Source organism: Anguilla rostrata, chromosome 2 (assembly GCF_018555375.3).
Source record: "Anguilla rostrata isolate EN2019 chromosome 2, ASM1855537v3, whole genome shotgun sequence".
NCBI classification, from domain to species: domain Eukaryota; kingdom Metazoa; phylum Chordata; class Actinopteri; order Anguilliformes; family Anguillidae; genus Anguilla; species Anguilla rostrata.
In genome coordinates, this window is record NC_057934.1 from 70,460,440 (window position 1) to 70,475,283 (window position 14,844).

The following is a 14,844-nucleotide window of genomic DNA, read 5'->3' on the forward strand; positions in this document are numbered from 1 at the left end:
TTTTAACAAAACAGTGGTTTTATTTATCCCCCCCACCCCCACAGCCATGGCATGGTGAGTTCAGCAATTGCTTCAACTAATTGACCAGTCTGATTTGTGAAGTAAAGGAGTCATGTGTGTGTCATTTAAAAAAAATTAAAACAAATGTTGATTGAGCACAGGCTTTTCTCTTTGCACTCTTCATTTTACACTAGTGGGTTAGTTTCAATAACTATTTTCAGCATTTAAGTAATTGCCTGTTTTCAGCTGTAGGTCTCAGTTTACAAATGCTAAATAACCAGTTTGCCACAGCACATTACCAAAAACAGATTTTGTCACCTGGAAGTTTTCAGTGAAATTCCTTACAAGAATATAGAATATTCATACTTTTGATTATAAAGGTTTGATGTGTGACATCAGGAGGGTAAATGATTATCTAATTGTGATAAACAATTTGTCAAAGCCAGCAATCACTGGAAAATGCCAGTTGCTTAAATTTTGAGATGCAATATATTTAAACTGGTTCTTAACTAAAACTATGCATTTAATAATAAGTACAATAATATACAAAGGTTCAGGCGCCTCTTGTCAAATTGCGATGAATATTGAATATTTAAGTGAAACGTTACCACAAACACTGGAGGCCACCGCCCAGCCCCCACAGATATCAGCACAGCACAATCTTTGGTCATTTTTTAATCAGAAACCGCAGACCCACACCATAGCACCGTGTCCTTATGTATTTTAGGATTGGAACGGTTTACTTTATGGTTTCATATTCTAGGCTGGCATAAATTCATTTGCTTGTGCCGCTTTCTTGAGGTAGTCACGAATCTAAGGTTACACAGCATACTGCAGCACGGTTTCTCAAAGCTCCGTTGGGTGCACTTGGTTCTGCTGTATTGTTAAATCTCCCTAAAATAGGTCGATTGTCCTATTAACTAAAGCTGGACTTCAATATAGAATTTCGGACGCAAGCATCTGCGCACGTCCACATCAAAGGATTGGGAGAACAGACTTGACGGCATATGCATGCAACTCCGCCGGCTGAGTTACAAAATAAGTTCGGCTCCACACTGAACATCAATGAAAGTATTTTTGCCTCCCGTGAGAGTGTGGGTGGCTCTTAAAAGAGCCTTTGGGTTAAGATTCGTTGCACGTCAGTTTACTTTGAGCTGGTATACTTTGTAACGGCCTTGGTGCCCTCAGACACTGCGTGTTTGGCCAGCTCTCCTGGCAACAGAAGGCGCACGGCAGTTTGAATCTCCCTTGAAGTGATAGTAGAACGCTTGTTGTAGTGAGCCAGACGGGAAGACTCACCAGCAATGCGCTCAAAAATATCATTAACAAAGGAGTTCATGATGCCCATGGCCTTTGATGAAATGCCAGTATCAGGATGCACTTGCTTCAAGACCTTGTACACGTAGATAGCGTAGCTCTCCTTCCTGGACTTTCTGCGCTTCTTTCCTCCCTTCCCAGCGGTCTTGGTGACAGCTTTCTTGGAGCCCTTCTTGGGCGCGGATTTCGCTGGCTCAGGCATTCTTGTAAATTCAGAAACGAAGTGATACCGGCTAATCCGTTCTCCTTGCATATAAACGGTCCGTATGCAAATATTCAGACCTGGTTTAAGATGACGTCAGACCAATTCTCATTGGAGGCCGCTTGTACTGCAACTGTTGTTGGCTGATTTTTCAAATTCTATTGGCGGAAATTCGCGGGCTTTAAAACCAAGTTTTACACAAAGGATTTTTTTCATTCTCCCGCATTTTTCTAGTAATCGCACAGAGAGCAAAAAATCAGTGGCAATCGGTTACATTCTAAACCAAGTCAATTTTTATCTCCATTTTTACATTACAGTTATTTTAACACACATCACTTGCTTCTAACGTTGTCTGAAGAAAGCGTTAACACGTTTGCAATCTGGCATTCGTCCTGTCGAAACAATACCCATATGCCTATATATAAATGGAGACATTGTCTAAACGTTGGAGATACCTTGTAGAATACAGCTTTAAGCCCAAGTGAAAACACGTTGGCAATTATATGTGTGAGTGTGCTATATATATATATATATATATATATATATATATATATATATTTAATGTCCATATATTTCATTGTAAATAGTTTTTTTTTTTCTGTAATGTTGTACAGAGCCATTAAATGTCTTGTCTTTTCGCCTCAGGTCATGTTAGCTTTTGAGGGCTTTTATATAACTTTACTGATTTTAGCTTTTGACACTGCTGATCACAGTGTCCTTCTTTGACTACCTCGGGTCGTGGGTGGGGTGGAGGGATCTGGATGTGTGTCCTCAGGATCAGCCTCAAAATCCTTACTAACAATACTAGACATGATTCAGACTCAAGCAGTGAGAATGTCTTGTGCAGCAGTTAAAAATACATCAGTGCCACCCTTGAAAGTGGAGATGCTATGGAGGCGATAAGATTCAAGATTCAATACTTTAATGCCGTACAACTTTGTTGTTAGGAATTTGCCTCGGTGTGCTCATGACAGAACAACAAACAATCACAGCCAAACAGTCAAGACACATAATAAGAAAAGAAACACGTAACACATAACCCCCACCCCATAGAGCATTACATAGATCCGTGGATGTAAGAGTTTAACAGTCCAAGAGGAAAGTCCAGTGCAAAATATGAATAAAGTGACGGTTGCTTTAAAACAGGGTGCAAAGAAACGTGGTTAATATGTAGGGTTTAGGGCCTGTTAAGTGAGGCAATTGTTAGCAGAAAAATACGTTTGGGAAAAGAGGGCATAACCGTCAGACCACACTCCAGCCCAGTAGGTGGCGTTAATGAACCAAAATATTGGTTTATTAACCGCCATTAAACAGAGAAGAACAAGAAGAAGCTTTAAGAAACATGCGAATGGCGTCATTCGGTGCCGAGAATTAGTGCATTAAGTTAAACAAACGGTGTAGCCCAACTGAAGTAAAGTCAGCATTAATAAGGGTAAGTTGTTCTCCTCCTATAAATATCGATGCTTTATCAGTTCTATTAGTTTTATTTACCAGGAAGCTTTTCTCGGCGTTTGCACAAGTGTGGCAATGGCTGCAAAATAAACGTGATTGTAGAATTCATTTTCGAGTTTGCTACCCTTTCGATTGTCTGATTTCGATCGGCGTCTGTATGGTTCTTTTTAGTCATAATGTCCAATGCAATTTGAATTCATTTTTAGCGAAGTAGCCACATTATGAGTATCCCGGTCATTGCGTGTGAACTAAACAGTGCTGTGATGTGATTTGGTGAAAAAAAAAATGCCAGAGAACCTGTAACTGATAGAACATAATAAAACAAGCGGAGATTAGAAACTAATTAAATTGGGGCAGTTCAGCATGTTGTCAACAACCGAGTTTGCACGGGATTAAAATATATTTCATGTGCAAATGAAAATTTATAAAATAACCCAAACCCGATAAATCTTTATATTGATCATCGTTGCTACATTGGGTAGCCTGTACAGACCGAGTTATGAGGTCCGTGAGATTAGGTGGCCTTTTTTTGTGAGTAGATTTTTGGATGATATAAACTGCTTTACAGTATTATAGATGCCAGTTTTGAGAGTTTCATGCATTGTGGTGGTCGGATTATTTTTAAGAATGTTGTATTGTGTGTTGTCAGTGATTACATTTAAATGTGTTCAGTTTTAGGGGTTTATGTTACTGTGACACTCCCAATTCATGCGGTGGCACAGCACCATGGCTTATTATTGGCAAAAACCCTGAAGCCTGCATAATTATGGCATAATATCTTAATAGAATATAATTTTTATTAATTTGACTGAATGACTAGCTAGATTGTTCAAAGCTGCAAACGGCACAAATAACCTGTTCAAGAGAAACCCAACGTGCAGCCCTCCCCACTCTCCCGTGGAGATGCAATCAGCGATCCCTGCAGGTCGTATTTGGCCGATCCAAACAGACAGACGATCGCCCAGCCCTGCCTTCGGGCTCATTCCTACTGCATAATTTACATCCCAGCATCCTTTGCTCACATCCTTTCCTTGCTCATTTCCTTCACCTAACGGAGGACACAGAGGAAGGAGACATGGAAAGGACACCAAGCGTCAGTTTGAAGCAACGTGAATCACAGGCATTGCAGACGGGGAGAGGTGGAGCCACAGGTCGATCATTTGTACATCACGCGTTCCAAAAAGGGTATACTCATGTTTCCTACCTCAGGCATCCTCCAGGTGCCTCCTGCCTCCTTACTCCTTCAAGGAGCATTTAACAGGTTCAAATGTTCTTAAAGATGGTGGACCTCGATTGATTTCAGTGTCAGACGAGGACCGAGGAGACAAGGACACATAAGATAAGCGATTGGAATGAGCCCCAGGTATCACCCAGGGGAAAAGGATGGGTTCAACCCACCTCATAATGCTACAGCGCCCCCATGTGGTTTGTCAGGTATCTGTGGGACTGCAGACTGTACAGAATGTGTTCGCTGCTGCAGCAGGACCTGTGTGATTAAGGCTAACTCCCTTCCCATGTGTCCCTCCAGGAGCTGCACGTCTGCTGTACTTTTGAGCCGCAGTATGATGCAGGCAGGAGTCTGTCTGAGACAGGACACTGAGACAACACTACCAGAGCTTACTGAGCAGGACAGGACCAGACAGAATTAAGAGGAACTCGGTGGACTGGAGCCTGTCCACATGGCAGAGTCAGAGACAGAGTGTGCTGCACCTGGACTCAACACACTGGAGCCAGAGTGTGTTACCGCACACAGTGGGGTCAGTGATGTACACCACACACACACATCACTTACTAAAACAGAAACTGATTTGGGCTCCACCCACACTGGGGATCTTAAGACCGAGAGCCTTGACAGTACAGAGCTGGGATGTGTAACCCATCTGCATCCTGACCAAATCAAAACTGAGGCTGATGATGGAGGATACCTTAAGACAGAACATATCAGTGACTTGAATGATTTAAAATGTGTTCATATTAAATTTGATAAGATTGAATCCAGTGAAATTTTAGTGAGTGATCTCATGAATACTGTGATGAATGGGACTGGAGTTGGTCACAAAGGCCAGACTGAATCAGGGCAATGTGCAGGACAGCCAAGCCCAAACTGTAAAAAAGAGGAACCTTACGGCCTACTGACCCATTGTGGAGACTTAAATGATCACTGTGACATGAACAGTGAAAATAATCTGACCAGAATTGTCCAGAAAAGTGCAAATAGTAGCAACAAACATGTAAACTGTCAGAGAACAAATGTGATCATTGAACCCATGATAATTCAATCAAGTAAAACACAAAGCCTTTTGAAAATCTTTCAAAAAAAGGCTGTGCATACAAATGCAGGTCAAAAGCCATACAAATGTACACAATGTGAGAAGTGTTTTACTACAAAATATTATTTAAGTGTACACCAGAGTATTCATACAGGTGAGAAGCCATACAAATGTACACAATGTGAGAAGTGTTTTACTACAAAATATTATTTAAGTGTACACCAGAGAATTCATACAGGTGAGATGCCTTACCAGTGTGTACATTGTGGGAAGTGCTTTCCTGCAAAGTTTCTATTAAAATCCCACTGGACAATTCATACAGGCGAGAAGCCTTACAAGTGTACACAATGTGAGAAGTGTTTTAGTAAAAAATCTTATTTAAGTGTACACCAGAGAAGTCATACAGGCGAGAAGCCTTACCAGTGTGTACATTGTGGGAAATGCTTTTCCAAACAGTATTTATTAAAATGCCACTGGACAATTCATACAGGTGAGAAGCCTTACAAATGTACACAATGTGAGAAGTGTTTTAGTACAAAATCTTATTTAAGTGTACACCTGAGAATTCATACGGGTGAGAAGCCTTACAAATGTACACAATGTGAGAAGTGTTTTAAATCAAAATCTGATTTAAATGTACACCAGAGAAGTCATACAGGTGAGAAGCCATACAAATGTACACAATGTGAGAAGTGTTTTAAATCAAAATATGATTTAAATGTACACCAGAGAAGTCATACAGATGAGAAGCCTTACAAATGTACACAATGTGAGAAGTGTTTTAAAAGAAAAGCTTATTTAAATACACACTTGACAGTTCATACAGGTGAAAAGCCCTACAAATGTACTCTTTGTGAGAAGTGTTTTGCAAGTAAGTGTCATTTACATAGACACCTGAGATTTCACAAAGATAAAAAGGCATACAAGTGTACACAGTGTGGGAAGGGTTTTTCTGGAAAGTCTCATTTGAATATACACCAGAGAATTCATACTGGTGAAGAGCCTTACAATTGTACACAGTGTGGGAAGGGCTTTTCTGTGCTATCTAATTTAAATGCCCACAAAAGAATTCATACCGTTGAAAAGCCCTACGAATGCATTTCTTGTGGGAAGTGCTTTTCCAAAATATCTCATTTAAATCAACACCTGAGAATTCATACAGGTGAGAAGCCTCACAAGTGTACACAGTGCGGGAAGGGCTTTTCCACAATATCTCATTTAAATCAACACCTGAGAATTCATACAGGTGAGAGGCCTCACAAGTGTACACAGTGTGGGAAGGGCTTTTCCAAAATATCTCATTTAAATCAACACCTGAGAATTCATACAGGTGAGAGGCCTCACAAGTGTACACAGTGCGGGAAGGGCTTTTCCCAAACAGCTCATTTAAATCGACACCTGAGAATTCATACAGGTGAGAAGCCTCACAAGTGTACACAGTGTGGGAAGGGCTTTTCCACAATATCTCATTTAAATCAACACCTGAGAATTCTACCATTATCCCCGTCCCCAAAAAAACAAGGACCGCAGGACTCAATGACTACAGACCCGTCGCCCTGACCTCTGTGGCTATGAAGTCTTTTGAGCGCCTTGTACTGTCCCACCTCAAAACCATCACGGACCCACTCCTGGACCCCCTGCAGTTCGCATACAGAGCCAACAGGTCTGTGGACGATGCTGTAAACATGGCCCTCCACTTCATCCTCCAGCACCTGGACACTGCAGGAACCTATGTCAGGATCCTGTTTGTGGACTTCAGCTCCGCCTTCAATACCATCATCCCGGCTCTACTACAGGACAAGCTTTCCCAGCTGCACGTGCCTGACTGCACCTGCAGGTGGATCACCGACTTCCTGTCTGACAGGAAGCAGCACGTGAAGCTGGGGAAACACGTCTCCGACTCCCGGACCATCAGCACCGGCTCCCCTCAAGGCTGCGTCCTTTCTCCTCTACTCTTCTCCTGTATACCAATAGCTGCACCTCCAGTCATCAGTCAGTCAAGCTCCTGAAGTTTGCAGACGACACCACTCTCATTGGACTCATCTCTGGTGGGGATGAGTCTGCCTACAGGAGAGAGATTGAACATCTGGTGTCCTGGTGCAGCCATAACAACCTGGAGCTCAACGCCCTAAAGACAGTAGAGATGGTAGTGGACTTCAGAAGGAACGCAGCCCCACCCGCCCCATCACCCTGCATGACTCCCCAGTCGACACTGTGGAGTCCTTCTGCTTCCTGGGCACCATCATCACCCAGGACCTCAAGTGGGAGCTGAACATCACCTCCCTCACCAAGAAGGCTCAGCAGAGGATGTACTTCCTGCGGCAGCTGAAGAAGTTCAACCTGCCAATGACAATGATGGTGCACTTCTACACTGCCATCATTGAGTCCATCCTCACCTCCTCCATCACCATCTGGTACGCTGCTGCCACTGCCAAGGACAAGGGCAGACTGCAGCGTATCATTTGCGCTGCTGAGAGGGTGATTGGCTGCAATCTGCCATCCCTCCAGGACCTGCACACCTCCAGGGCCCTGAGGCGGGCAGGAAAGATTGTGGCCGACCCCTCCCACCCTGGACACAAACTCTTTCAAACACTCCCCTCCGGCAGGAGGCTGCGGTCCATCAGGACCAAAACCTCACGACACAAGAACAGTTTTTTCCCGACTGCAGCTGGCCTCATCAACAAGGCCCGGGACCCCCACTGATACTGTACTGTTATCCTGACCCCCACGGACACCAAACAGACAGCACCTGTACTTATAACACTTTATCCCCTTGCACTATTGTTTATTGTTTACTGTTTACCGTTTGCACTATGTTTATGTTATTTTATGTCTGTTATGTTTTTATTGCACTATGTTTATTCCATTTTATTTATCTTATTTTATGTTCACTGTTATGCACCACCTGACCAAAACAAATTCCTCGTATGTGTAAACCTACTTGGCAATAAAACCTGATTCTGATTCTGATTCTGATTCTGATTCATACAGGTGAGAGGCCTCACAAGTGTACACAGTGCGAGAAGGGCTTTTCTGAAGTTGGTCGCTTAAAAATACACCTGAAGATTCATTCAAGGGAAAAGCCCTAAACATCGAAGTGTGGTGTAAGGGCTTTTCCACACTGCCTCATGCCAACATGGAATTCATACAGGTGAAAAGCTCTGCAAATGCATTAATTGTGCTTCTCCCAAATATTTAAGTAACCACCTGAGAATTTGTGTTCTCTGTGTGGGAAGTGCTTTTCCAAAACAAGTGCATGACATTTTCACTAAATGCTTCATACCGTTGTACAGTGTGGGGTGTGTTTAACTTGCCACAAAAGCAGTCACACAGCCAAAGTGCGTACAAATGTTTTCAGTGTAGGGATTGTTTTTCCAAAGGAAGTGAGTTAAATTGCCACCACGTACTGTGCATAATGCTAGTTTTTGATTTTCATGGCAAAGGTCAACTCCTACACATAAATAGCCTGACAAATGTATTCATTGTGGGAAGTGTTTGATGAAAGCATCCATTACATGATGTAGTTTGCATAATTCCTTGTAGATTGAAGGGTGGTATTTTGCGATTATGAAATTGACTGCAACGTAATTTGTTTGAAAGAACTGAAATCTGTTTGGATATACTGTCAAAAGAAATATGTTTTTGTGTATTGCAAACGTTTTCTGGAAATAAACTTACTGCCATTTCCAATTATTTTACTGCCACTTCAGAAGCTGTAATGTGCCTGTCAATTAAAGCCGATTATTAGACCTCACACACTACAGAGATATCAGTTGAGCATCTTTGTTTTAGTCTTTATTTTCCGACATTGCACTGTCAATTTGGCCTCTGCGAAAGACCTTGTAAATTCCCTGTTCAAGATGGCTCTGATGAACATATGTTCTCTTTGTCTAACAAGACTATAATTGAAAAAAAACTTCAATGCATTTCAGGGTTAAATTCCACTATAAATTAATGCCTGTATCTACGTTATACTGGATCTGCTTGTTAATTGTGTCCTTCTAGATTCAGGCAGTGGGTGGGTATATCCAGAACTGCCCAGGACTGGGTTTCCGCTTACCTGTCCAACAGGAAATCTGCATCACTGTTGGGGAGTTTGTTTCATCATCAGCTTGCTGAAGTGCAGTGTGTCCCAGTGATCAATTCTTGGTCCAATTTTGTTCCCACTGTACACATTTCCTGTCATTGCTATGCAAACGGAACCCTCTGTCTGTATTTTAAGGCAAATGATTTGACTTGGCCAGTTTATTAACGTCTCTTTCAGGACTGTATATCGCAAGGTTTTCTCCAATTCTGACAAAATGGAATCTCTCATTACAGGCCCACACCACACCTGTGTGTTGGTTTGTTTGCATCTGATTTTAGGCCCATCATAGCTAGGGAGTAACAAGACCAGGGCTGCGGTCGAATAGTCAAAAGAATTACGTCCTCTGTCTTTTCCTAACTACTTTTCCTTGACCTCGATGGAAAAGGGCATTTTTTGTGTTGAAATATGATAGAAAATTATCTAGTTTAATGCCACTCCCTGTTAGTTTAAAAAATACCATGAAAGCAACTAATATTTAAATCATGATGTCGTGATTTAACATTTCTGCCAGCAGCACCCCCTGCTCAAAATCTCTTCCTATGCCCGTGGTAGCCAATCCTGCCCGTGGGTCAGCACTTCAGCTGCGTCCCAGTCCACCCCCTATGCAAAGAACTACGCCGCATCGCCGGTATTCAGAAGACGAGAACAATGCCATACCATCCAAGAGGTAACCCAGTGGAGCGTTTTAATAGGACACTCCTCCAGATGTTGGGTACTCTGGAAAGCAAGAACAAGACTCACTGGAAGGATTTCGTCAAGCCGCTGGTGCACGCGTACAACTGTACGAAAAACGATGTGACTGGATTTGCACCATACGAACTGATGTTCGGACGACAACCTCGACTGCCAGTCGACCTAGCTTTTGGCCTACCCAAGTCACACTCCCAGTATGTGAACGATCTAAGAAGTCGGTTGGAAGAGAGCTATAAAGTTGCCACTCGTAATGCGTTGAAAACCGCCGACCGTAACCAGCGCAGGTTCGACAAACGAGTCGTGGGCTCAACCCTTGAAGCTGGTGATCGTGTTCTCCTGCGGAACGTCCGGATAAGAGGGAAACACAAGTTGGCCGACAAATGGGAGTCTGATGTGCATGTGGTGGTCCAACGTGCTGGTGACCTTCCTGTGTACACAGTCCGGCCTGAGAACAAGGATGGTCCCCTCTGGACTCTGCACCGTGACTTGTTGTTACCCTGTGGGTTCTTGCCTGTGGCTGAACCTGATAAGCCAGTCGTGCCAAAAGCTGTCCGCAGGCCTCGAACACGAAGAAGCCCTGACATCGAGAACAATGAAGGGTATGAGAGATCCCTCTGCTTCTGAGGAAGATGAGGTCTATGACGACTCATATGGAGAGACAGTGGAGGCTACCACTAGAATTCTGTCAGACACAGGACCAGTGCAGACGGTGAGGAATCAACCAACACATGAGACACAGCACACTATAGTTGTTCCTGTTGAGTTGCACCCTGCTCCAGTCGAACCTGAAAGAAAGAACTTACCTGAAGTTGAACCTGAAAGAAAGAACTTACCTGAAGCTGAACCTGCACTCTTCTGACTGCGAACTTGAGAGAGGAGACTCACCTGAAACGGTGTCGGAACAGGAACCTGGAGTTGGAGAACTTCCCGAACTTCCAGAAGACTATCCAAACTTAATGGATGAACCGCCACCCATCCTCTTGTATATGTCTGAGAGTGAAGAGGAAGAGACACCGGAAGGGAGTGGAGCAGTCGTTGCTAACACCCCTCCAAGCAACCAGGAGACAATAAATGATCAGCAGAATGGCAGGGATAGCACTCCCAGACGTTCCCTCAGGAAAAACCCTCTGCCACCAGATAGTTCAGTCTATCATGAGTTAGGAAACCCCCTGACTTCAGTCATTCAGACACTGTTGCAGAGCCTTAGTGCAACCATCACTACGGCACTAACCAGTCAGTTATGTAGATGCAACGGGACGTGCATAGGTTCAAGAGGGGAGGATGTAACCCAGGGTTCCAAGACACAAATTGAATAGATAGTGAAACAAAGAAAAACATTTTAAATAACTAGTAGCAAGTAAATAAGTAAATTATCATTCAAAATGGAGACAAAAGAAAAAGACTTAATAAGGAAAAATACATTTTCTTTATGTGCAGAAAGATAAGTTGATAGAAGGATTAGACAACCAATGCGGATAATGATACTTGTTGTAAATTTGTTGATTGGTCAGTCAGATGACAAGCCCGCCCTAACTTCCTCTGGTCAAGATGGCTTGAGCGACAGCAGACATGCGAAACTTTCTCTGAAAAAATTAAGCTAATTCGAAGTGAATTACAAGTGAATTTAGGATACAATTGCAGATATTTTTTTGAGGAGTGACAGTAACTTGAAAGGAAACAGATTTATGAAGAAATAACGAAGATTTGCAACGTTCTTCTATCGCCTTGGGCGACGACCGCGTGAAAGAAAATTTTCTGCATTCGCCATTAAGATCGTTGAAAACCAAACTTTGAACAACTTTGAACATATTCCCTTGGCCGGGTTTTTTTTTTGTTGGAGTGTTGTTTTTTTGTTGTTGGATTTGAACTGCTGTGCTGGATCCTGGATTCGTCCGCCCTGCTTGCCTTCCCTGGAGAGCTACAGCGGCGCGCGGACTGGCGAGCCACCCATGTGATCGACCTGCAATTTTAAAGAGAAGGAAAGAGCTCAATTGTGCCTTCTAAGATGGTGGTAGGACAAGAGTTTGAATTCTACAAACTGGAACTCAGCAACAAGTGGTCCAACAACCACACAGACTAAACTGATTTGCACAGATAGTGTTTTAGAAAAGTGTTTTGGTGTTATAGTGTGATAAGTTTCCTTTGCATAGGTACTTTCAGTAGTACTACATAAGGGTTTTGGTTTCAAAATAAAAGTCCTAAAGTCTAATTAGTGACAAATCATACTAGAACCAAATAACTAATAATAGGGATTAACTGAAACACATCAAAGAAATACTAAAAGTATGGTTAAGGTATAAAGATAGGAAAAATAGTCAAAAATTAGTGGAACCAGAGAAAATATAAATACAGACACAAAGTAAAAGGGCTTGGGACCAACTTGTATGTTTTTCCTTTTTCCATTTTGTAGATATGTGTGTTGTTGTTTAATGCTTTCTACTTTGTAATAAAAAACAAAGGGTACAAAGAACCAAAAAAGGGAAAATTAAAATTAAAATTAAAACAATCATTCTCTTACCTTTGAAATGCAGATCCTGCTTCCGTGTGTTTCGTTCTTGATGTGCAAACCGCCTCTCTCTCTCTCGAGTCGAATCTGTTGTCTTCTGATCTGGTCCATACTTACCTGATTTTATCCATTCTAGTAACGGTGTTAGTATTGAAGCACTTGTTACACTCTCTTCATTGCAGTTACTTCCATTCGAAGCAAAGTCCATTCCTTAGTGTGTGTCACATGTCGAGTGTAATCGCAAAAGGAGGTTTTCGGCGAAAGGTCTTATTATACACCATTTATCACCGGACGTCCACAATTGGCTATTTAATTTCATTTCTATATCTGCTCAATCTCCTCACTGATATTAGCCAGGCTATATCTCTCATACTTTCAGAAATGTTTTTGCTCCATATTCGTGCGACCATTCTTTCACATTCTGAAATATTTAGATATCTGTACTTTATAACTCCACCATACAGTTCATTAATTATTAAATTATATATGACCTTATTCTCAGAATGGCACCAGTCAATATTTAAATGTTTAAACTTGTCTACAAAATCACCATACATAAGTTTAAAATAAGGTTGTCCGGTTCTCGCTCTTCCTATCTTTTTTTCCCAATTAGTAATGTTACCGATCCAGCTAATTTGTCTGTTTATTCCACCTGCCACAATTTTACACATTGCTATTTTTAATTTGATACTTACGTCTATTGCTCCCAATCCTCCTAATTTTCTGGGTTTAAATAACAATTCTCTCCGAGTGACTTCTCTATTCGTTCCCCATATTAATTTACAACACTCTTTACTTATCTTAGTTATATATTTTTCTGTTGGTGGAACTTAAAAACATAATTTTTGACAGGATTAACAAATTACATATACCTATTCTAGACCTAAAGCTTGTGTTTTTACCAGACCACTTTAGAACTTCATCTTTGACTTCTTTTTCTTTTTTTTGCCAATTTGATTCACAACAATCAGTATTACTAATATAGATACCTAATACCTTAATTTCTTCTTTTACATCTATGTGTATAGGGAACTGTTTACTTAAATTACCAATCCAGACAGCTTCTGATTTATGATGGTTTAAAACTGCTCCGGATATTTTTTCGTAAATTTTAAAATGCTCATATATAATATCCAATTCTGTTTGTGATTTTACAAACACAGTAATATCATCAGCATATGCTGAAATGATAACTCTCTCATTCCCAACCTTTATCCCTTCTAATCGCTTGTCGTTTTGAATTATTTTAACCAAAGGGCTGATTGAAATCACATATAGAGCAGCACTTAGTGGACATCCTTGCTTCACCCCTCTATGAACTTCAAAACATTCTGTCAGCTGTCCATTTACATTCACTTGGACTAAGGATTTTGCATAAAGACACCTAACCATTTTAATAAAGTTTTGCGGAAATCCATATTTTTTCAGAACTTCAAATAAATATTCCCTTGAGACATAATCAAAAGCTTTTTCTGATCTAAAGCAATAATATAAAAACCATCTTCTTTTTCCATATTAGAAATGCATTCCCTTAGCATACATAAATTATCAAACATTAACCTTCCTTTTACAGCACAGGTCTGTTCTCTTTCTATAAGCAGATCCAGGCTATCCTGCAACCTATTTACTAGCACCTTAGCAAATATCTTATAGTCCAAGTTCATTAAAGTTAATTGTCTCCAGTTGTTAATATCATATTCATCTCCTTTTTTGAAAATTAAAGTGATTATACCTTCATAAAAGGAATCATACATATACTCTTTTAAAATGCCTTCATTAAAGACCTGGGTTAAAAAACCAGAGATTTCCTTACATTTCACATAAAATTCTGCTGGCAAACCATCCTTTTTTTAGATTTAACTGTGAAATAGCCAGCTCAACTTCTTCTTGCAGAATAGGACATTCCAAGTCATCAGAATTAAGACACTGACCATCATTAATTGAATTTAAAAAGAGTTGAGACAGATCATTGTCAATTTCAATATCTGCATACATCTTTTGACACAGGTTTTTGACAGTATGCCATATATCACATTCTTTTTCAATAACAATACCCATTTCATTTCTTATTGCTTTAATGCATTTCTGTTGTTGCTTATCTTTAAACTGAGCTATAATATTAATAGCACTAGGAGCATCTTTGACATTCATATTGCTTCCTATCTGTACCTGTAAACCATGTAGAGAATCTTTGTTCATATATTCAATTTCATCTTTCATTTTGTACATTTCAGTAAATTCTAAGTCTGTTTTACTCAATTTTACGTTCAATTCTATGTATTTTTTGAGCAGCAGGTCATATTTATTATTTTTTTCC

At 41.0% G+C, this 14,844-nt stretch overlaps 2 protein-coding genes and 1 long non-coding RNA gene across 3 annotated transcripts; 2 read left to right on the forward strand and 1 right to left on the reverse strand.

Moving 5' to 3' along the window:
- Positions 1-1,097: 1,097 nt before the first annotated feature.
- On the reverse strand, positions 1,098-1,554 carry LOC135249343 (histone H2B-like). Its single transcript, XM_064324884.1, has one exon. The coding sequence runs from the start codon at positions 1,517-1,519 to the stop codon at positions 1,145-1,147; it is 375 nt and encodes a 124-aa protein (XP_064180954.1). The 5' UTR covers positions 1,520-1,554; the 3' UTR covers positions 1,098-1,144.
- Positions 1,555-2,728: 1,174 nt separating this feature from the next.
- LOC135248625 (zinc finger protein 665-like) lies at positions 2,729-6,801 on the forward strand. Its single transcript, XM_064323447.1, has 2 exons — positions 2,729-2,951; positions 4,500-6,801. The coding sequence occupies exon 2, from the start codon at positions 4,651-4,653 to the stop codon at positions 6,799-6,801; it is 2,151 nt and encodes a 716-aa protein (XP_064179517.1). The 5' UTR covers positions 2,729-2,951; positions 4,500-4,650.
- Positions 6,802-8,228: 1,427 nt separating this feature from the next.
- On the forward strand, positions 8,229-12,551 carry LOC135249362 (uncharacterized). Its single transcript, XR_010328663.1, has 2 exons — positions 8,229-8,542; positions 8,626-12,551. It is a non-coding gene; the product is annotated as an uncharacterized LOC135249362 (long non-coding RNA).
- The last annotated feature ends 2,293 nt before the right edge of the window (positions 12,552-14,844 follow it).

Coding starts and splice junctions, on each gene's coding strand:
- LOC135249343 (XM_064324884.1), bottom strand. CDS start 1,519: ATGCCTGAGCCAGCGAAATCCGCGCCCAAGAAGGGCTCCAAGAAAGCT.
- LOC135248625 (XM_064323447.1), top strand. CDS start 4,651: ATGGCAGAGTCAGAGACAGAGTGTGCTGCACCTGGACTCAACACACTG.